The 20,931-nt window shown below is 30.4% G+C and overlaps 4 protein-coding genes across 5 annotated transcripts in view; 2 read left to right on the forward strand and 2 right to left on the reverse strand.

Moving 5' to 3' along the window:
* The window catches only part of LOC124538889 (actin-interacting protein 1), a 31,335-nt gene extending 27,914 nt beyond the window's left edge, over window positions 1–3,421 (reverse strand). The window contains exons 1-2 of the mRNA XM_047116140.1: window positions 3,249–3,421; window positions 2,918–3,130 (exon numbers count right to left, since the gene is read on the reverse strand). Coding sequence (XP_046972096.1) covers window positions 2,918–3,130; window positions 3,249–3,264 — 229 coding nt within the window. The 5' untranslated portion in view covers window positions 3,265–3,421. The remainder of the gene's footprint in view (window positions 1–2,917; window positions 3,131–3,248) is intronic.
* A 929-nt stretch (window positions 3,422–4,350) lies between these two features.
* Window positions 4,351–10,022, forward strand: LOC124538924. Its single transcript, XM_047116186.1, has 6 exons — window positions 4,351–4,789; window positions 5,149–5,259; window positions 6,744–6,915; window positions 7,132–7,413; window positions 7,869–8,025; window positions 8,855–10,022. The coding sequence occupies exons 1-6, from the start codon at window positions 4,682–4,684 to the stop codon at window positions 9,330–9,332; spliced, it is 1,308 nt and encodes a 435-aa protein (XP_046972142.1). The 5' UTR covers window positions 4,351–4,681; the 3' UTR covers window positions 9,333–10,022.
* Window positions 10,023–15,284: 5,262 nt separating this feature from the next.
* Window positions 15,285–16,214, reverse strand: LOC124538920 (protein tipE). Its single transcript, XM_047116181.1, has one exon. The coding sequence runs from the start codon at window positions 16,131–16,133 to the stop codon at window positions 15,453–15,455; it is 681 nt and encodes a 226-aa protein (XP_046972137.1). The 5' UTR covers window positions 16,134–16,214; the 3' UTR covers window positions 15,285–15,452.
* Window positions 16,215–16,582: 368 nt separating this feature from the next.
* On the forward strand, window positions 16,583–20,504 carry LOC124538947 (tRNA pseudouridine synthase A). Of its 2 annotated transcripts, none has more exons than XM_047116228.1 (7): window positions 16,583–16,714; window positions 17,006–17,267; window positions 17,690–17,856; window positions 18,125–18,398; window positions 18,794–18,893; window positions 19,463–19,618; window positions 19,980–20,504. In XM_047116228.1, the coding sequence occupies exons 2-7, from the start codon at window positions 17,032–17,034 to the stop codon at window positions 20,442–20,444; spliced, it is 1,398 nt and encodes a 465-aa protein (XP_046972184.1). In that variant the 5' UTR covers window positions 16,583–16,714; window positions 17,006–17,031; the 3' UTR covers window positions 20,445–20,504. The 2 variants fall into 2 exon arrangements, with proteins under 2 accessions (XP_046972184.1, XP_046972183.1); XM_047116227.1 differs by having other exon boundaries at window positions 16,612–16,795.
* Window positions 20,505–20,931: the final 427 nt, after the last annotated feature.

Consider the following 20,931-nt stretch of genomic DNA (forward strand, 5'->3'; position numbering starts at 1 on the left):
TAGATTACCATTAGTTTTCTATGTTGTCTTGGGTCTGGGTGTTTGTGGTACCTTCGTTACTTCTGGTTTCCACAACACAAGTGCTTCAGCTACTTACATTGGGATCAGAGTAATGTATGTGATGTTGTCTCATATTTAAAAAAAAATAAAAAAAGAAATAAAAGGGATTATCATTAATGTTAAAATAACGAAGACATAATATTCATAAATATGAAAAGATCTAATATGATCACTATCTATATAATCATGTCGTTAATGGCAAGAAAGAAATAGTAAAACGGAACTAATATTTTTGTATAATGAGATTATACTAACTTAACTTAAAATTTTAATTCTGAAAATAACAATTTTGGCGCTTAAGACTTTCTTCCTTTCCATTGACGATGTACTATATAAAGATCGCACAATATATAATAAACTAGCGGCCTGTCCCGGCTTCGCACGAGTGCAATGCTGATACCAAATCCCCATGTATTATATGCAAAAACCTTCTTCTCGAATCACTCTATCCATTAACGTATTGTATATACATTAAAAAAAATCATCTATCCAAAGCATATAAACAACATGACAGTAAATATATTACATTTACAAAGTATATATAAAAAGTACCTATATAACAACAATAATGAGATCAAATCAACCACGAGACTGCGCTTGCAAACACGACTGCGGTCAATTGTATCAGTTAGCTGTGGCAGTTACTTCTAATCCAATAAACACAAAGCGTGGACAATAAAATAACTTTCGTTTTACTTCATTATAGTACGAGTTTTTTTGCGTTCTTCAGCAGCCCATATTCGTCCACTGATGGACATAGATCTATCCAAATACAACCACTGTGTTCTTTCTTATTTTGAATTATCTCATTAATTTGACGATGTGAACACTCCTTTAAAATAGTATCTATAATATTATACCCATAGGGTTCTCCAGATATAGGTCTGGACTGACGATGCCCCTACCCTACACCTTATTAGTGGAGGTGATATGTAATTATATTTGCATGACTATAAACCATTTTTATATTTAGTTACGAGATGATATCTGATGCTTCGTTTAAAAATTAACAAGTACTTCAAAGTAGGCAAACATTTCCGTTACCCGAATATGATACTGAAGTCGATTTCGTAAAGCAGATTTATCCTTCCTGTAACTTTTTATTACGCAATATGCTCGCTTCACCGCTGACACGACTATATTAAAGTAACAAATTATAACATAAGTATCGCGTCAAAATTCTATGGAACAGGAAGTTAGGTTAACTACTTATAATACTAGATAATATAATAATTATTATAGCAGTTAAATATTAAAAACCCTTGGACATGATTTTCTTGCCCTTAATGAACATAGGATATTAGCACTGACACTGCCAACATTGCCATTTCGCCTAATAGTTTCTGAAGAATGGAATGTAATTTTTCTGAAATTCAATCACATTGGACTATGAAACCGAGAAGAACTGGCACTTGTGAAAATGAGTGCACCTATATTTGAGCAATCTGCAAACATCTGGTCTGTGATATACATAGAAAAAACTTTCAAATCAGTTAAGAACATATATATATAGATCTGAATTGTGAAGACATGCCACTTTACCATAAATTATTAAGAACAATTTTCAATTATATGATTGCCTTATTCTTACATTTATCATCTCATACACACTAAAAGATCTTACTAAGTCTGAGAATAACTCATACTAGTAAAAAAAACCTATAAAATATCAGGGTTTTTTAGTATACATATTATCTTTTAATTTTATCATAAAACCAATCAAACTTGTATTGTTATCACATATTATCTATAAACTTCTATTTATGTATATTTTTTTTCGATTCAAACAATAATTATTATGATAAGCATAAATATATTTTAAGTTAATACAGGAAATTATATATTTTAAATATATATATATATATTGTGCTTATAGCATAAAATTTGTGTAATTGTTGTGAGAAACATGAAAAATATAGTAAATGGTTAAAAAATAAAAAGAACATATTCACTAAATTCATTTTCTATATCAGAGTAATGTAAGTTAAAAATTCAGCACCTAAACATATTTTTTTAAGTAGTTAAATTCTTATTAGATTTTATTAAAAAAAACAGTGTTGTTTTTTTTCACACAGTGAAATTATAAACATATGAACTCAATCATTTGATTGTTAAAAAAAAAAAACATAGAAAAAGGAATCCAGTTTATAAAATTTAAATTTATCTTAAACATGTAAACAAATATGGTATCTGATTTAAATGCTACTATCAACCAATCTAAGAACTTTAGTAAAATATATACATATAAGGTATCTGATAAAGTAGTACAAAGTATGAATCACAGGTAACACACCTTTGATTACAAATATGGTGAAGATAAAATAAAAAAAATATATATATATTTCTTTTCTTGTTACCTGCCAGATATCAAATTTTAAATTGAAACTTTTTGTCACAATTATATTTAAAGAATTTGTAGATTTTTTTTTATAAACACTTGGATTTTTTTATGTTATCATTCACTATTCTCAGTGACAAGTCAAGTATTTTTATAAATAGACTGCTTAATAAGGAAGGTCTAATTGAGATTCAGTCTAATATGTATAAGAAATTGGACAGAAATCATGAGTGACATCCTATGTTGCACAGAAAAATAGTAATACTCTGCTATAACTATATAAAATAGATAATGAACTAATTTAGAATAATTTATTGACCAAATGGAAATATTTATATTATTCACAATCCTATTTTAATTGGTGGCAAAAATTAGATCAAATTATATGTATTATCCAATTGTAAATAGATATTAGCATTTTAGCTCAGTACTTTAATTAAACCTATAAGGTTTCACTGTAGTGTTTTTGAGCAATGAGCATATATTCTGAAAAAATTGATATATAAATGACTGACTTACCTCCAGAGGCAATATAAAATCCGCTAGGCGAGTACTTGGCAACATTCACTTGACAGGAATGCTCCGTATATACATCAGAAATTGCAGGATTTTCAATATCTCTTATTATAACAGAATTCCCGTTCGTGTACAGGAAATTTTTGCCTTTAGGGTCACCTCCCAACACTAGGGGTGTTCCCCGCTGCGTTCTGGGCAACGCCGCGAAGGTATACTCTGCGGAAAGAAGCACTCATATACTTCACAGACATGGAAAACTGATCTAAAATTTTTACAGAAAACAGTCTCGGTCCACCGCTCCATGATTCACCATAAAACATAAAAATCTACTTACTGTTTGAATACGACATATTAATTTTATATCTATTACACTATTCCTTAATATTTAAATACAATAAATAAGTTTTATTCAGTACTTTTAAGTTAAAATAGAAAAACAAAATCAGCCGCTATTAGGTAGGTACTTTCCATAGCCTCCCAAAAATGACGTGACGTATAGTAATAGTGACGTACCGAGGTAGATTTCACTTTGAAAATGTATATAAATAATAATCGCTTCGGATCGATTCATTATAATAAATTTACATTTTTATACCATTAAATAATATTTTTCATTCCTAGTTATAATATCTTAAAAATATTCTATTTTTTACATGAATCATTTAAAAAAAACTTTGCTATACGAATAGTATTCTTTTTAATGTGAATTGTCATTTTTATTTTATGGAAATTATAATTCATATGTAAATGTTAATTAATGTTTAAATTAATTATTATTTGAAAAATATAAAAATGATTTATTTAAAAATTGATATTTCTAGTTACTTTAAATGACACATAGAAAAAAAATATTATTTTTTACACATTGCACACTGTACTAAAAGGACATATTTATCATTGTAATATTTAAGCTGATTAAAATCTTTTAATTAAAATAATCGATTTTTTCAAAATTAGACAACACTAATGTCAACTTATTAAAACGATGTTGGTAGCCTTGTCTTATTTCAAGAAATGCCCATATTTGGCGATACATAATAATAGTAGTATTGCCATAACATATATTTTATTATTTTCTAAAATATTTCAAATTTTAATCTTATTTTTATAGCTAAATAAAATAGCTTATATTACATGCACATTCTCGAGTCTCATACGCAAATGTCGAAGTCTTGTAGTATTCCATATATTCGTAATGTGTTGTTTCTGTACGGTTGAGATTTCACCCTATCTGAATAGCCATGTAACAAGATATATAATGTATAAGTATAAAAATACATACTCATTAACATTATAAAATAAAACTTTTTATCTAAAGCTTCATAAAAGGAACGAAACAAAATATTCGCCGAAAGAAATATAATGACGTTGTCAATTGTCATTGTCAACTTCACTTTGTATAATTCTCGCATCCTGTGGAATGCATTGAACTTTTCTTTTTCATGTAGTGTCAGTCAACTGTCAAGCGCCGACTTTTCAATGATGTCTCGGAGTTCGGACTGGGGGAGCATTGCATCATGAATGTTCATGAAAATTTCACTCATTCGTTACAATATGTGCCTTGCATTTTTGTAGCATACATGTATGGAACAAATGTAAAGGGATTTAAAGAAACGAAATAGGGTGTTTTTGATCGAGCTGTGATATTTTAAAGCGAGTTTAATTGACGTTTGTTTCCACGTGGTGACTGTCACATTTGGTCTACGTGTTACGAATCTTTCGTCATATTAACTGTGTTTTTGTTCTCGACGGCATTTGAAGATTGAAATGGAGACTTTAAATATGTCTAAACTTAATCTGTCCAGCGTGAGGAGCACCGTTCCTGGTGACAATACATTAAAACAAGATGTTATAGAGCCAAAGTTTGAGACCATTGTAAGTGCATTTTTGTTTATAGAAATTATCATATAGATAACTTAAGATCTATTTTCAAACTTAATGTCATTGTTCCCCTACAATGTTTTATGATACGAAATAGGAAACATGTGTTGCATACAAAAAGTAACGATTGTGTGCACTTAACCTTGAAAATTGCATCAGATATCGAAAAAAAACACTTAATAGACATCCTTAATACGTCTCAATTTAATTAAAACAAATACATGAAAATATATTTTATTTCTTTCTAAATGAGAATTACCTATATTTTTCATCATTGAATTTCATTAAGAATACAAAAGCTAAAATACTAAATATTTAATAAATTTTGCTCAAAATGATTTTATTTGTTCCAGGCCTTAACTGATCCAGACGATGAATATCACTGTGAATATCGTGAGGAAATTTGGAAGAACCTGCTGGAACAGGATGCAGAGAAACCTACTATACACCTTCAATCACCGCAGGTATGACATAAATTTACTATAATCATTATCCTTTCTGTCATAAAACCTACAATACAGTCTGTAGTCTTTGGCATTGATGTGTCTGTTCCTGTTTGTTATCTTTATATGGACAAATGTGGCCGCTGGACTATCAAAACAGAGATTAGAAAGATATAGAGTAATGCATGACATATTATAATTACTAATTCTTACGGATTTCCTTTTGAGATTGACTCTACTAGTACATTCACATTTTTACCCTTTAATTATATTTAACTTATTTATTGTATTTCCTTAAGTATACATTCTTTTAATAACACTTAATGTTTCATAGTAAAGTGAAAGAATTCCCATAATGTTGGCATTGGATCTGTCTCATAGCTTCTATAATCAAAGTATAAATTATTATCTGCAATCTCAAGAATTTATGTTTTAAATAACAATAACATTAAATGTTTTGTTTACATTAAACAATAAATAACACACATATTTCCTTTGAAGAATGAATATGACTTGAGTTTTGACAATGTTTTGTATATACAGTTATTTATTTATGTATTCTGTTGAACTATTCTAATAAAATTAATTATGATTTAAAAGATAAAAATGATACTATGAAATAAGAGCAATTAATTAAATGATTTTATTGCAATATGTAATAATATATACAGGGTTACAATAAATATCATTATAGAAAGGGTAGAGTTGTTAAACATAGTTTAATCTATCATAGCCTTAATCCCTTGGGCTTAGCCTAAGGTATAGATTTTAGTAAATGTACAATTATATTATCTCTAAATGTGTATCATGTGAATGTTTATGTTCAGTGGCTAATTGTAAGTTGAATCTCCAAGGACGTCAATATTAGTCTATAAATGCATCATTCTCCAACCTTTTTAATCAATATCTACAATATAACAACTTTTTTAAGTACAAATGGTAGTTTAATATGATATATACATATAGTTACAATTGTTATGATAATTTATTTTTACATATATCCACAGATTCAGTTTTATCTGCAAAATATTACTTTTGTATCCTTTGGATACTTTTGTATCCCAAATATATAACATTATTTTGTATTTAAAAAAATACTATTTTTGTTCTTTGTACTTACACAATTACTCTTGTTATTGTATCACTTTCAAATATTTCATCATTATCTTGATTGTTGCATCATAGTTGCATTTCATTTGAAATAGGATATGTTTATAAAAGCTTTTTATTGTTATGCAATGATTATATATGTAATATTGATTTGAAATAACGAAAATTTGATAAATGAAACTCAAATTTTATAGTTCATAATGGATTATACTCTTGTGACCACAAATATATTGGATCACATAGACTTTTTTATAAAAATGATTGTGACGAAAGTAATAAATTAATGATTGGTGGGCACTCTGGAAGGTGGCCATACACAAAGGGTATATAAAAAAAACATTAAATAGAACTTTAAATTTCGAATGTGTTCACTCAAAGACAATTTCTTCCAACAGCTAGAGTTCCGAGGTGCCTTAGTTCAACAACTCCGTGACGTCACAAAGAAACTGGGTCTGACACTGGCCACTCTACACTCAGCCGTCGCCCAGTTAGATCTGTTTATGGACGCACACAGGCTACGTGCAGATAGACTGACACATGTTGCACTCGCCTGCTTGAGTCTAGCAGGTAAGACACGTTGTTCAACTTTATTTTAGTTGTGATATGTATATGAGTTCCCAAAAAATATGATTTCCAGGGGATTAAAATTATAAACAGCTCTCTTACTTGATTTTATTTCTCTTCGTATTTAGAAATTTGCAGTACCCTAAATATATCACAGGGGAAATAAACTCTTCCCTACTCTTTCAGAAAGTGAGTTAATACAATTTTTATTTATTACAGCAAAAAGCGAGGAGAAATTCAGCAGAGCACCTACATTGAAAACATTATCCAAAATATCCGGCGTGCAGCTGTGTGGCAAGACTTTCAGACAGTTAGAGTGGATGGTAGGGCAGCATGTGCGTTGGAGGCTGCTTGCACCGACGCCAGTAACCTTCGCAGCTCTGCTGGCACAGTATGTGGTAGCTGACTGCGATTTGACCACAAGGCATCCAAAGTTTGTTAGGCGGTTCAAACGAGATGGAGCCAAGTTGTTAGAAGCATATTTAGATTTAACTTTGTCTGGTGAGTTCATTTTTATAATAAGTATAATACAGATATAAATCGATATGAATATTATTTACACTTATTCAAATTTAAATTGAGTTTTATAATTTTTATCTTATAGGTGTATATGTACATATAGATCAAGCAATTCAATTATTATTAATTAAATTAAATGTCTATTTAGAAATAAGAGTTTTACTAAATTGAAAGTTAAAATAATACTTCCGATCCTAAATGTTTAAGGTTCCAACTCTAAAGTTTGCGTAGGCAAACGCGTGTAGTGTGCACAAAACATCACGCAAACCTTCTTCCTCAATCAGTCGTTACAATACTTACATGTTAATAAATGCTAATAACATCTATTTTCACATTGTAATACCAAATTTAGTAATATGAATAATCTATGATTATATTGAAACAATTATTTGTATAATATAATAGTATAAAATATAATTTTATTGTTTTTTGCGCAGACGTGCGTCTAAAGGTTGTGGAGAGCGCGGACGTGGGTTGCGCGTGCGTGGCGTGCGCGCGCGCGGCGCTGGGGCTGGCGGCGTGGCCGGCTTGGCTTGCGGCGCGCGCCGGCCGCAAGCCCGCCGCCGTCGCGCCCGTCGCGCGCCTTCTGCAGCGGTCAGTACTCTCGCTTTGTTCACGCAGTATTTATTCACTATATATGGTAAAAATTAAATATATAACCTAACCTAACCTTAATTTTTTATTGATAATAAAACAATTTGAATGTACAATCTGAGTGTACAGTACTAGACTTTTTTTTATGGTATTGGCGGACGAGCATATGGGCCACCTGATGGTAAGTGGTCACTATCACCCATAGACAATGACGCTGTAAGAAATATTAACTATTCCTTACATTGTGAATGTGCCACCAACCTTGGGAACTAAGATGTTATGTCCCTTGTGCCTGTAGTTACACTGGCTCACTCACCTTTCAGACCGGAACACAACATTACTGAGTACTGTTATTTGGCGGTAGAATAACTGATGAGTGGGTGGTACCTACCCAGAAAGGCTTGCACAAAGCCCTACCACCAAGTAAAACTTGATAAAGTCGGGCGACATTACTGATGCCTGACAACATTTACCATTCATACTGGGGATCAGCGATCAACTTCCATTTTACATAACTTGTTGTTGTTGTTTCAGTTGATAAATGACTCAATAAAAGCAATTCAAGTGTCTAGTTCTGATTTTTATTGTTTAAATTGAAACAACAAAATTATATTGAATATTGATTCGTATTAAAACAATTAAAAATCTTATTCTATGTAAATCTAATGATGAACAAAGGCCGAAAAGTCTTGGAGAGTCGATATCCCGTAAGGTTGACGTCCTTTCCTTTTGTGGTTATAAAAACGAAGCGAAAATCTGATCGTTTGTGTTATAAAACTTCAATCACCAAATAATGAAAAATCGTAATAAAATTAATTTTCTCTTACAGGATGATGCAGATTCTAAAGTCGCGTGAAACAGTCGATTCTGAAGTCGATCAGGGCTACAGCAGCGCTCGAACCTCGCCCAACCTAACACCCTGTGCGTCACCGAGGTATCAGATCTCCCCAGCTTCCAGCACATGTAGCACCTCTTCCAGAAGCTGCCTGAACGTTGACACATCATACCGCCAACGTCCAGTAAGGTCAGATAACGCTTACACCGTATTAGACTTGGACGACACAGAAGTATCTCACGTTCCGAACCAAGAGTACTATAGGCTACCTTCTGCGGTTGATATGACCTGTCAAAGGGTCAATAACCCAGCGGATTACAGCTTCTGTAGGTCAAGTAGGTTAATTGAAGCTAGCTTCGATCCGGTTCAACCATCTACTAGTATGGCTGTGAAGAGAGGTTTAGATAGTAACGTTGAATTTGATAGAAAGAGGTATCGTCTCGCCTCGCAAATGTCGCAAGTTGTTCTTTGATTATCCTTCTAGTCTTCGAGAATATTCATTTCATAATTTTTTTTTTTATTTGACATATTCGAAACATTTGCATTTATGTTACAGTTCAGATTCAAAAGTCCATGTTTGTTTGTCCTATTCCACAGTACAAAATAAATTTCTGACTGTTCTTAGCAGTATTTTAAATGTTCATGATAAAAAATTAAATAGCCTTTATACAGATAATGCTAAAAGTACATACCAAAATATATTCGAATAATCGATTATTAAAGCGATGATTCGGCATCTTCAAAAAATAGTTCTAAATAAATTATCTGAGCTTTAGTTTGTTTAAAAATTACAAACATACAAAACTAGTACAAAAATATATAAAACAGATAACGAAAAAAAGTATAGTAGATAGAAAAAAAAAACATTTAAAAAAATGGCTGCCGAATTGCCGCGAAAACGCATAATATTCTGACAAATAATCGAGACGTACTTGTTTATTAAAAATGCTAGTTTAAAATTATTATATCTAGGCTTTGCCTGCATCGATATTTATTAAAAGACTTGTATAATCGTTAACCTCTTAATACATTTTATACAATGTATTTAGAATCGTAGTTTTAGATAGAAACAAATTAGAATCGATTTCACAACCTTGAAATAATAATACAAAAAAAACTACATATTTGTTATATTTTTTTACAGGAAATATTAAATGCATAAGCCCTCATAGTATTAGTAGCCCTCATATTCCTTATAATATAACAAAAAAAAAAAAACAATAATTTTAAAATACAAATAGATCTGCAGATTATATTTACAAATTATTAAAAAAAAAAACAAGCTAAATTAAAGTACCGGATTCCGTTTACAAATTAACACAACGACATAACATGTAGTTACTTAATGAATACGTATTAAAAATAACGTAATAAGGTTGTGGTTTCGATGTAAGACTATCGTCGAGGAACGAACATTAACTATGCCAGAGCTTTAAACGCCCAGTTGTAGAAACGTTAGATGTAAATAAATGTATTAGTGTCGAATGTTTTGTTCGTGTTCGGTCGTCGTCGTCGGTCGTAGCGCGTTTACAATATGACGGACCGACTATTTCTTTATTTTTTTTATTTTCAAAGACGAAAATTACAAGTGATATTTCAAGAGCCTCACATTCTAGGCTAGTATAGGCACATTTTAATACACGAGAAAGGAAAAATATAATGTAGAGTCTCAAATTAATTCCTACGTGCCTATAGTATATCTGGAAGGACATATATATTAAATATGACATTTAAATTCTTAATGAGAAATAAACGGTTCATCATAGTGTAAACGTCATGAGTTATTCTATAACCTATCTATCTATTATAATGTATCTACACATAAATGTATTAATAGCATATGGTTTATAACTAAAGCTATGAAAAAAATATACTGCCCTTATGTAAAGACGGTAAGTCTTATAGCAATGTATGATAAGTATTCTTATATCATTAGTATAGTTAAAGTCGCTATTGAGATATAAAAACTATTTTGATATAAGAAGTAACGCTAAATCGTATAACAGCTTACAAATGTAAGTATTATTATATTAAGACAGATGTTATCTGTATAAATACGGCAATAGTATAGCCATTTCAATGAAATTTTCATGTATGATTAAAACAATATTAATTACTTAGCTACTTACTAATAAATATTACATAGCGGTTGTGTTATAGTTAAATCTTTTGTCTTCTTCTTTCAAATGAAAAATTATTAATGCGAGAAAGAAAGATTCTATACATAATTCATCCGTTATATAATGTTTATCAGTAATCTCTAACAGTTAAGATTTCTACATTCAAGTAGTTCTTTTATTTCCTAACATATTATTCACTTAATCATGAATCTTAAACAAGCTTGTATTGAGTTAGTGTAATATTCACTTTGTTTTCACGGGAACAAATAGTGAAATGGAATTTAAAAAAATGATCAAAATTGAAGAAACATTTGTATGGATAGATGAGTTACAGAATTGTTAATTGAGAATTACCAAAGCAATAGCTTGAGGTTTTTTTGTTTCCTAATTGTAATTAGTTAATTTTTCCTACTTTTTTATAATATATTAGGGTGATTTTTTTAGATTTAGACGGCATTGGATTTATTATAAGATTCATTTTATATAAATTATGTGAGTACTTAACTGGCAACATCCACCTTCAAACATGTTTGTTTAAATAAAAATTGAAGGTACTTTTTTAAAAGTTTAATTCAAGCAAAGGAGTCGCAATCTTGAGCCATTTAAAAAATTCAATTTTTTTAATAAAATTGGATTTGTTTTAAAACATCACCCTAATGTTAATTATTAGTTTTATTCATATCTTAAGACCCATTGTGAATGTAACACGAGAAGTCTGCGTCTAAGTCATTCGAATTTCGATGAGAAATAAATTTTAATACGATAAATGCATTTAAAAATAATAACAGACTGAATGAATCGACTAACAAAGACAAAAACTACTCGTGCTATATAAAACGTAGAAAATTGTATATTAAATATATACATTTATTTATTTTTTTAAGGGACGTTTTCGATGGTGTGGTTGTGAATAAAGAGTTTGATCTTATTTATTTTTTTTCACACTTTTAAATGTATTTAATTTAGCAAGTGATTGAAAGAGATTTTTTTTTTTCAATTTATATTTTTATTACACACCATTACGATTTTGGGGATATGTTGCATTGTCATTTATTTGAATTTAGAAATAGCGATATATCAGCCAGTTTTGTTGATATTAAAACAAAAATACATAATCGATTACTTGTACGTAGTTTGCGCAAACCGGTTTGCGCAGGTAAACGCGAATATAATAATGAAAGCATTATTCATTTACAATGTAAAAAATCTCATTTTTGTTACAAAACAAATCGCTATTTCTCAATTGCATTCTTTATGTAGACAGTTTAAATAACCGTTTGTATTTTTTTTATTTTATTGAACTCAGAAACTTTAAAATTGTTTTCCGAACCAAACGTTCTCTCTAAGTTACCATTGTTAAATTTGTAACGTTAATCTTAAAATTGATTGTTTATAGAAATAAATATAATAATGTATTCAATTTTGTTACGCATGTTAATTTTTTTTTAAATGTACCAACAGTCGGAAGATTCGTTTCTTATTTCAAAAAAATCTTTATAATCTGTTCAACGCTTAAATTACCTATGAATATGTTTCTTTATTTTTTCTAATTTTAATATTCATCTGACTGTAGGTATATATGTTTAAAAAAATTAATATGCTTCCAATGAATGTTTAGTTACAGTTAAATTCAAATGTGAACTTGAAGTAAAGTGCAGAAGTTTTTTTTTAATTAATTGTTTTCTTTACCCTCCTATTTGGACTCACCAACTAAAACAAATTCACTCTGACTCAAAAAGATATAACAGCACTTAAACTTCGCGCGTGGTAGACGACCGCGCGTTTTTTTTTTAATTTATTGTGGTACAAGGTATTGATGCAAACAGCGGTTTAACATAACAAGTACATATATAATGTTAAAATATTTGGTTCACTTTAATAGTGTCATATGATACAGACAAATAAAATTCTTATGTATAATCACGTATAGTAGGACACAAATTAGATGTAGCATCGGAAAATGCAATGGAATGAAATTAAAACCGATTACTGCCGATTTACACGACCAATAAATAGCTCCCTATCGCGTCAATCGACGCTATTCGTCGCTATAGATTCACGCGACAGAGAAACCAAGTGAATGTAAATCGACGCGTCAAATTGACGAATATATTAGGTCATATGATATTACAAGTTATTGCGTTTGTGCAAAGATCATATTCGCATGAGAAATAGATATTGATAATTTGGGCTAGCGTACTCAATTCGGATGTGGATCGGTTTTACGAATTTTGCCGATGCGACATCTAAGTTGTGTCGTACTATAAGTCATGCGTCTTTTTAATGCCGAATTAGAAACAAAAATATTTTAAAACCATAAATACCATTATTGCCTTTGTCACTGTCAATATAAAAAAAGAGAACGATAGTAGTTATAAAGAGTTGTATTTCTTCGATATCATCAAAAGAAGTATTTACTGTGGTGACTGTAATATAAAAAATACCTATTAAATTTGAGTTCATCAACCTTAGCCACAATATTAAATATAAATGTGGACTCAGACTTATGAATGTCACGATGTAAGTGTGGGGCCCAACTGACAGCGGGGCAGTCCGCGTGTAAAATAAACTCTCAACATTTTTTTTCAAAAATTTCAAAGACACTGCACGAAGCTTGGGTGACGAGCGATTAAAAAAGAGCAGCGCCTTACGTTACACGTGTCGTATAATCTCATCAGCGGAGTAAGATAATCTTGAAATGTAGCCCGGGAAACCCATAAAGAAATTATGTATACAAAATTACGTTATACAATGGATTAACCCATTGACCTAAGTTAGTCGTTGGAAATCAAGGAAAATATTATTTGTTAGGGCCTCTTCCCATGTTGAGAAGGTTTGGAGCTTATCCACACCGCTACTACGGGTTCTTTCTATTTCGTAGTAATTGTTGGTTAGAAACGTGGTTTTCTTTTATAGCCAAACTAATTGGAGCTTTCGTCAGACAGAATTTTGTTTGAACCCACTATCATCGGTCAAAATTCACGCTTCCAGATGATGATGATTTGCATACAGATAAAAACATATTTTTTTACCACACAATAGTCCACTTTTCTTTTCAATTGGGACACTTGTAAATTATATAGGCGCCCGTGGTCGCAACCGCAAAATAAATTTTAACGTTAAGTAAATAATTGCTTTTTGCTTATGAATAATTTCAATTGTAAAAGCTTTTGAGGCAGAAGTATGTAAATTATTTTATGTACTGCATTTTATACATAATTTCATTAATCGTAATTTACCAATTCATTGTTTATGACTAAGATTAACCAAAAGGTTTAATGTATATTCCACCATGTTAATTGACTTACTATCTTTCCGCCAGACAAATTATAATCAAATTTAAATATGTAAAATCTAGTCAAGTTAATTCTTGACTTTTGACTTTTTTTAAAACTGTAATTACTGACAAACCTACGCCCACCGCTGTCTGTCCCTACGTATGCTTAGATCTTTAAAATTACGCAATGGATTTTGATGCGATTTTTTTAAACAGATAGTGTTTTTGTATATAATACATGAACAATATACCTAATTAACAAACACTAATAATTTTTGAAGTTTATATTGTATAGTATTTCACCTGTGCGAAGCCGGAGCGGGTCGCAAGTAAATAATAAGCCGAATAATGGCATAGCTTCAAATATTCATAATCCGGAAATTAACTTTCTTAATAAAACCGCAGCATTTGTAGTAGGTATAAATGGTGCAAATTGCAACCTTGAACCTACTGCCACAGACGACAAGAATTACGTTGAAAGATTAATGTGAAGGCCTCGTCTTTTCAATTTCAAGTGACTAGAAGCTTTTCAATAACTTTATTGTAATATGGACAATGCAATATTCATAGTTCAAGGCGAAGTTAAGAATTCATTGTTAAAATATTCAGTTTTGAATTTTTCATGCTGCTATATAGTAATAATTAGTTATTAAAAAAACATTCGAATGAATGAAAAAATCTGATGTGCCAGTAATGTTTACTAAAAACACATTAATCTAGAAATTTGTATATATATTAATATTTTGTATACTTACCTAATATTTTGTTTTTAGCTACGAACTTTGCCGAATTCAAAATTTAAAGCGTTTAAGTAAAATTAATTGCATTTAATAATTTATGCACTATGAAACAACACTAATTTATTACATTGTTTGATCATGATTAAAAATTAATAGTACTTATAGTTAAAAAAAAAATATTTTTACATCACATTATATTTTTAATTTAGTGCATTGCGTTGAATTCAGGGCCCAATTTTTTTTTTTTATATGTATAATAATAAACTAAATTTTGAAATAAAACATCATTAAAATATACAGTACTTTACTTATTCTCCACATAGTATAGTTATATTTAAATATATCTGCGCGAAAATTCCAACTTGATTCTTTTAAATTACAAGATATCTAACATTAAAACGGAAATTTGGTACATTGGTGCAATTCATAAAATAAGTAATTTGGATATGTCACACCTAGGCGAGTCGGTAAACAGCTGTGTCATCGAGAGTCAGCGTCGGCAAACGTGGTGGTCTGCGTGGAGGACGTCTTCGGCGCCTTGGTCTGCACTCGCAGTGTAGTGCACACAGACCAATACCAGCACAGCCAGACAAGAAAAGAGGTATAGCCAATGTTCTGGTCACAGTCGCCACTTGCTCGCCTCTAGACCATCTAGGAACTACGACTGTTGTATCAGCACGAGACCAATAACAGGGATACCTTGCTCCAACATATCCGTAATTCAACGTGAAGTTCTCGCAATTCACCTGTGGAGGATATCCACATCCTTTGATGTTTACAAATAGAACAGCAGGACGCCAATCCTCAGCCTGCGCTTTGTACTTGACGTGCAATTGAATACATTTATAAGCGTCGCTAGTACAACCTTCTCGACATGATGCCCATGTGCAATTATCCAATCCTAGCCTGTCGTCACGACGCTCTGTCACACATTCAGCTGGTATAGGATCAAAGTCAGCCGCTAAAGCGCTTAAAGCGGGGTCAGCATACAATGGCACAAGGAAGAGAAGAGCTGAACCGCCACCTCCAAGGAGAGCCGCGAGCATAACAGTAATGTATCGGGTAAGTTTTGCGCGCGTGTCGCCTCTTCGGCGCGAAGAACGCACCACCAAACGCTCTGAACTTCCACCCCTCATTTTATCACCACTGCGTCAACCCATGCTGAATTAAAATCCTTGCCCTAAATACAATTACTGAAAGTATTCAGGTAGCATGCGCAAAATTGGAACATGCGCAAAGTGAAAAATATTTAAGATATTTTGATTACTTCTGTTGAATTGATTATTATTAAAAATGTATATAAAAACATTTAGGAAAACAACAAAAGCATTTATTTTATTAATTAATTAAAATTTTATGTCGTTAATTTATTAAATTTAAATTAATAAACGATTACAAGTTCATACTGCTAGTGCGTTGCTACCATAAATTTCAGATCGGTGTTGAATGTAGCATAGGTTTCAATTTGTATTCACTGAATATGCCTACTATTAATTAAAAAAAATATATTAAAACTTTCTATTAGTTTATATTTGTGCGTAATCGACCCGATTAGTTTAAAAAAGCATTTATTTCTAGTTTTTGAACTGTCGATTTGCAATTTGTCAAGTGTCAAAAATTGTCAACCTAAGCCTTAAGATGGCGTAGTATATAAACTTGATTATACATAAATATTGTGGATTTTTCAAGTTTTACAAATATATATATTAATTTTTAGGTATGTCCGTTCGTTTACTTCAATTATTTGTTAGTTCTTTGAGACAGAATCTACCAAGGCCCTCAAATATAGTAAGATCAGGTACAACTCGTTACAAAAATTCACGTGTTTTTAGGCAACTTTTCTCAACTTTGGTTATTATTTTATTTTTGTAGAGGTTTATTTGATTTGAGCCTTAATTTTTCCACCCAAATTTACATTTAGTATTAATTCAATCTATTTAGTTTTAACTCTATGTTAACAACGATTAAATAGAGATTAATAAATTAAGTTTATCCTATTTTAAAACAGGGGTACAAATAAGATTTATAACAGAAATGAACGCAATGGAACCGTTAGAAGAGAAAATCGACGATTCGATAGTACAAAGCAAAAATCATACGCGCTACAAACGTCGGTTTTTAAAACGGCAATGGGAAACCACCAAGAAGGAAACAGAACCAGGCGAAAGCGAAGAAAAGAAGGTATGTGACAAGCCATTTGAGAGGATCAAGAGGAAGAAAATGGCTGTACTGTTAGGTTATTGTGGTGTTAACTACTATGGTATGCAAAGGTACGATAACAAACTATATTACTATAATACACACATGTACTTGTAGTATAATATTGAGAACATATTTAATCTTATATAATAGTACTTTTTTTCTTCTATTCATCTGCAACAAAAATTATTTATAATTTAATTCAATTTGATCTTATAATTGAAGTTACATGAAAACTGTATAATTTCTGTACCTCTGTTGTTTCAATAATTCTTAAAAAATAAATTATATTATTCTTTATAATGTCTATTCCAATGGCAATAGGAGTGAAGATAAAAATTTGCTAATAGTTCTTGGTTATGAACTACTACACTATTGATGTGCTGTCAAAAATATTGAATAATAAAGCAGTAAGCTGCTATTGAAATTGAATATATATATCTTATATTTTATTGTATTTAAATTATGAATCTAACATAAAGTTAACTAACAGAAATCCAGGTGTGCCAACCATTGAGGAGGATCTACTAAAGGCTCTATATGATGCAAAGTACATCACAGAGGAAGATTTCAATAATCAGCAAAATGCACAGTTCCAAAGAAGTTCTCGTACAGACAAAGGAGTTTCTGCGGCAAGACAGGTGGTTTCACTTAAGCTACGTTAGTATTTATTGTTGTCAAATTTATGCTACTTTAATATGGCGTCTGTTTTTTTTTTTATTTGTATTATTTTTTTGCTTAAAAGAGTCTTAATAGTTATTATGTTTATAATAATTGTATTTGTAAGCCTATTGCATTCCATATAAGTCAAAACAGCTTTGATCATTTTATTTTTACTAAATAAAATAACTTATTAACAAAAGTAAGTTGTTTATTAAGAATCATGTAGGTATATTAAATGTAAATAACAAAATATTCTTAATTCTAGCTTTAGAAGTGAATATTGAAGAAATAAACAATAGATTACCTCAGTGTATAAAAGTGTTTGGAATCAAACGTGCCACAAATAAATTCAACTCCAAATCAAAGTGCAATGCAAGGACATATAGCTATACTCTACCCACGTATGTCTTTGAACCAAGTTTGACTACTGAGCAAGAGAGAAAGAGGTACCGGATTACAGCAGAGAAAATGACGAAAGTTAATGAGATTCTGGGAGTCTATAAAGGAACGAAAAGTTATCACAATTTCACTGAGAAAAAGTAAGCACTAATACAGTTTTTTTTGTAGGTAGTTGTGTAGCAATTGGATTTGCTAATTGTTCGTTTTTTAACTTTAAAAGGTAACATCAATATAAAAAGTCTGTGGCATAATATTGTGTATCAATTATATAAAATTGCAAATACAATGTTTTTAATCTGTTGTATTATTTAAACTTTTAACTGGCTGTTAGATCGATTTTCGTGATCTATTCTGTATAATGATGTAAAGTATTTTATACCTCTTAAAAGATGTATGTTACACTGCCGCAGTCTGAAGTTTTAGTGTTATGAGTCATCAAAGATATTGAACATCTACCTGAGCTTAATGTAACATTGTGCCGGTAACAACCATATTACCAATAGTGGGATAATATAACTATGTACAATTGTTTCAGACATTATCAAGATCCATCATCCTTAAGATATATGATGAGTTTTGCGTTAGAGAGAGTATTCATTGAGTCTGAAGTTGAATTTGCAGAGTTACTAGTAAAGGTGAGTTAAGTCTAAATCCAATGCTGTATTAGCACAATGAATTTTGCCATAGTCGGCTCGAACATGTCAGATATTTTCTTACAAGGGGATGGTAAAAAGTTTCAATAGTTTTTACATAAGATCAAAAAAAGGCGCGAAGTTAATATTATTTGAAAAAGCGCGGGAAATCTCGCGATTTCCGATTGTTCGCTCGGATCAGACCTTTAGCACCATTGAAATTACAAATAAATGTTTCAAAATATTGTTGCTTTGTAAAATAAACAAAACATATAGGTATTCATTTACTTCCTTGAATTCTTACATAATAAATATTAAACAAAGAGGGAGGGGGTCGGATTATACTTATTTTTTCTTATAATAAGGAGAGGGGTTTAAAAACTAGCGAAAATAGATTTACGTAATAAATAAATGGTCCTTTAGACATAAGCCAAGAAAGTGTGAAATATAATATAGACCTTTGGGCTATTTATAATTTTTGTTTCACTTAGATATCCTTAGGAATTCCATTTTCAAAGTAATAAAAGATATATCAATATCAAAAAGTTTTACTGATTTTATATTTGTTTTAGGGTCAGAGCTTCATGTTACATCAGATAAGGAAGATGGTGGGTCTCATGATAGCCGTTGTTAGAGGACAGACAGACATGGGTATGATGGATAAGGCATTTGGCAAGGATAAAGTGATGATACCAACTGCACCTGGCCTAGGACTCATGCTTGATAAGGTATTACTTTTATATTTACTAAACAATAGGATAATCTTAGAAACAATTTAGACAAAGAAATGGTTTTCTGCAGTTATTTATTCAGAAATATATCTTAATAGTAAAATAAATTTTGGTATATATAACTTATTTAATACTATAATTTTATAATGACTCCCAAATAGGAGAAAATAAAAGATAATGATTGTGATGATTGACCACTTTAGTTTAAGTACTTAAAATGCTTAAAAACTTCACTTTCACAAATCTCTAATTTGTTGCATTTCATTTCATAAATTATACAAATATAATAGTGAGATTTTTGTACATGTTTTCCTAATGAAAAAATAATGTTTGTTTATGAGCAATTATATAATTTTAGGTGCACTATGAAAGATATGATGCTAAATTCAAAGATAGCCATGAAAGTCTATCCTGGGACGCAGAGGAGGAAGCCGTAGAAAGATTTAAGAGAGAGCAAATTTTTCCAAACATTGTAAAAGGTGAAATAGAAGATAATTCAATGGGGTTGTGGCTTGAAAAGATAAAGGGGCATTCTTTCGAGCCTAGTGATGATATTCCAGAAGATAAGAATGTAGTAAATGGTGATGATGATGATGATGATTGTGATGATATAGAGAGTGATGATCTTAAGAATAACAAAGTAGAACTTCCAGTTCCGAGTGAAACTATAAGCAAAACAGAAAATATTGACAACAGAGATGATGAAAGAACTGTTACTATTTCAAGTGAAGAGAAAATTGAAGAAACAGAAGATATTCGTAAAAATGATGCAAATAATATTGTTGATAATGAAATCAAATCCAGTGATAGTGTTGTTCGATAGAATAAAATAGAAATGTATAATTAAATGTTATGAAGTATGACAGAGTTACATATATTTTGATGTACCATTGTTTTAATGTTCCAATCCTATTAAGACTAAATAATTATTTAGTAATGTATGCTTATTAACGATTATTAAACAAATCAAAATATATATTTTTTTTTAATTGGTGATTAATTACAATGTATATTACTTAAAATATATAATTATAGGAATATTTAATGATATAACATATTTTTATTCTCTGGATTCAAGCAATATTTAATCTCTCAAAACTCTTCATTTTAACTAAGGAATAGTAACTGCAGTAACATAACATTTCGTTAACGATACAATTATTGCTCTTGAACACAATTTTTTTGTTTTATTAGCTTGTATTTTAAATAAAAAATCTGACCTGCGTTTATTATCATTAGAAAACAATATAATCTTGCTATAATGTAATAGCGTTGAAACATAGTATCGACCCTTGTTTTTTTAAATATCG

The sequence above is a fragment of the Vanessa cardui genome, chromosome 21, assembly GCF_905220365.1.
Source record: "Vanessa cardui chromosome 21, ilVanCard2.1, whole genome shotgun sequence".
Classification (NCBI taxonomy): Eukaryota; Metazoa; Arthropoda; class Insecta; order Lepidoptera; family Nymphalidae; genus Vanessa; species Vanessa cardui.

Excerpts from the sequence above, each read along its gene's own strand:
- LOC124538947 (XM_047116227.1), top strand. The coding sequence starts at position 16,717 with ATGTCCGTTCGTTTACTTCAATTATTTGTTAGTTCTTTGAGACAGAAT. Across the intron at positions 17,268-17,689 it reads AACTACTATGGTATGCAAAG|AAATCCAGGTGTGCCAACCA; the intron begins GTACGATAACAA and ends GTTAACTAACAG. Across the intron at positions 18,894-19,462 it reads TTGCAGAGTTACTAGTAAAG|GGTCAGAGCTTCATGTTACA; the intron begins GTGAGTTAAGTC and ends TATTTGTTTTAG.
- LOC124538924 (XM_047116186.1), top strand. The coding sequence starts at position 4,682 with ATGGAGACTTTAAATATGTCTAAACTTAATCTGTCCAGCGTGAGGAGC. Across the intron at positions 4,790-5,148 it reads AGCCAAAGTTTGAGACCATT|GCCTTAACTGATCCAGACGA; the intron begins GTAAGTGCATTT and ends TATTTGTTCCAG. Across the intron at positions 7,414-7,868 it reads TTTAGATTTAACTTTGTCTG|ACGTGCGTCTAAAGGTTGTG; the intron begins GTGAGTTCATTT and ends TTTTTTGCGCAG.
- LOC124538920 (XM_047116181.1), bottom strand. The coding sequence starts at position 16,133 with ATGAGGGGTGGAAGTTCAGAGCGTTTGGTGGTGCGTTCTTCGCGCCGA.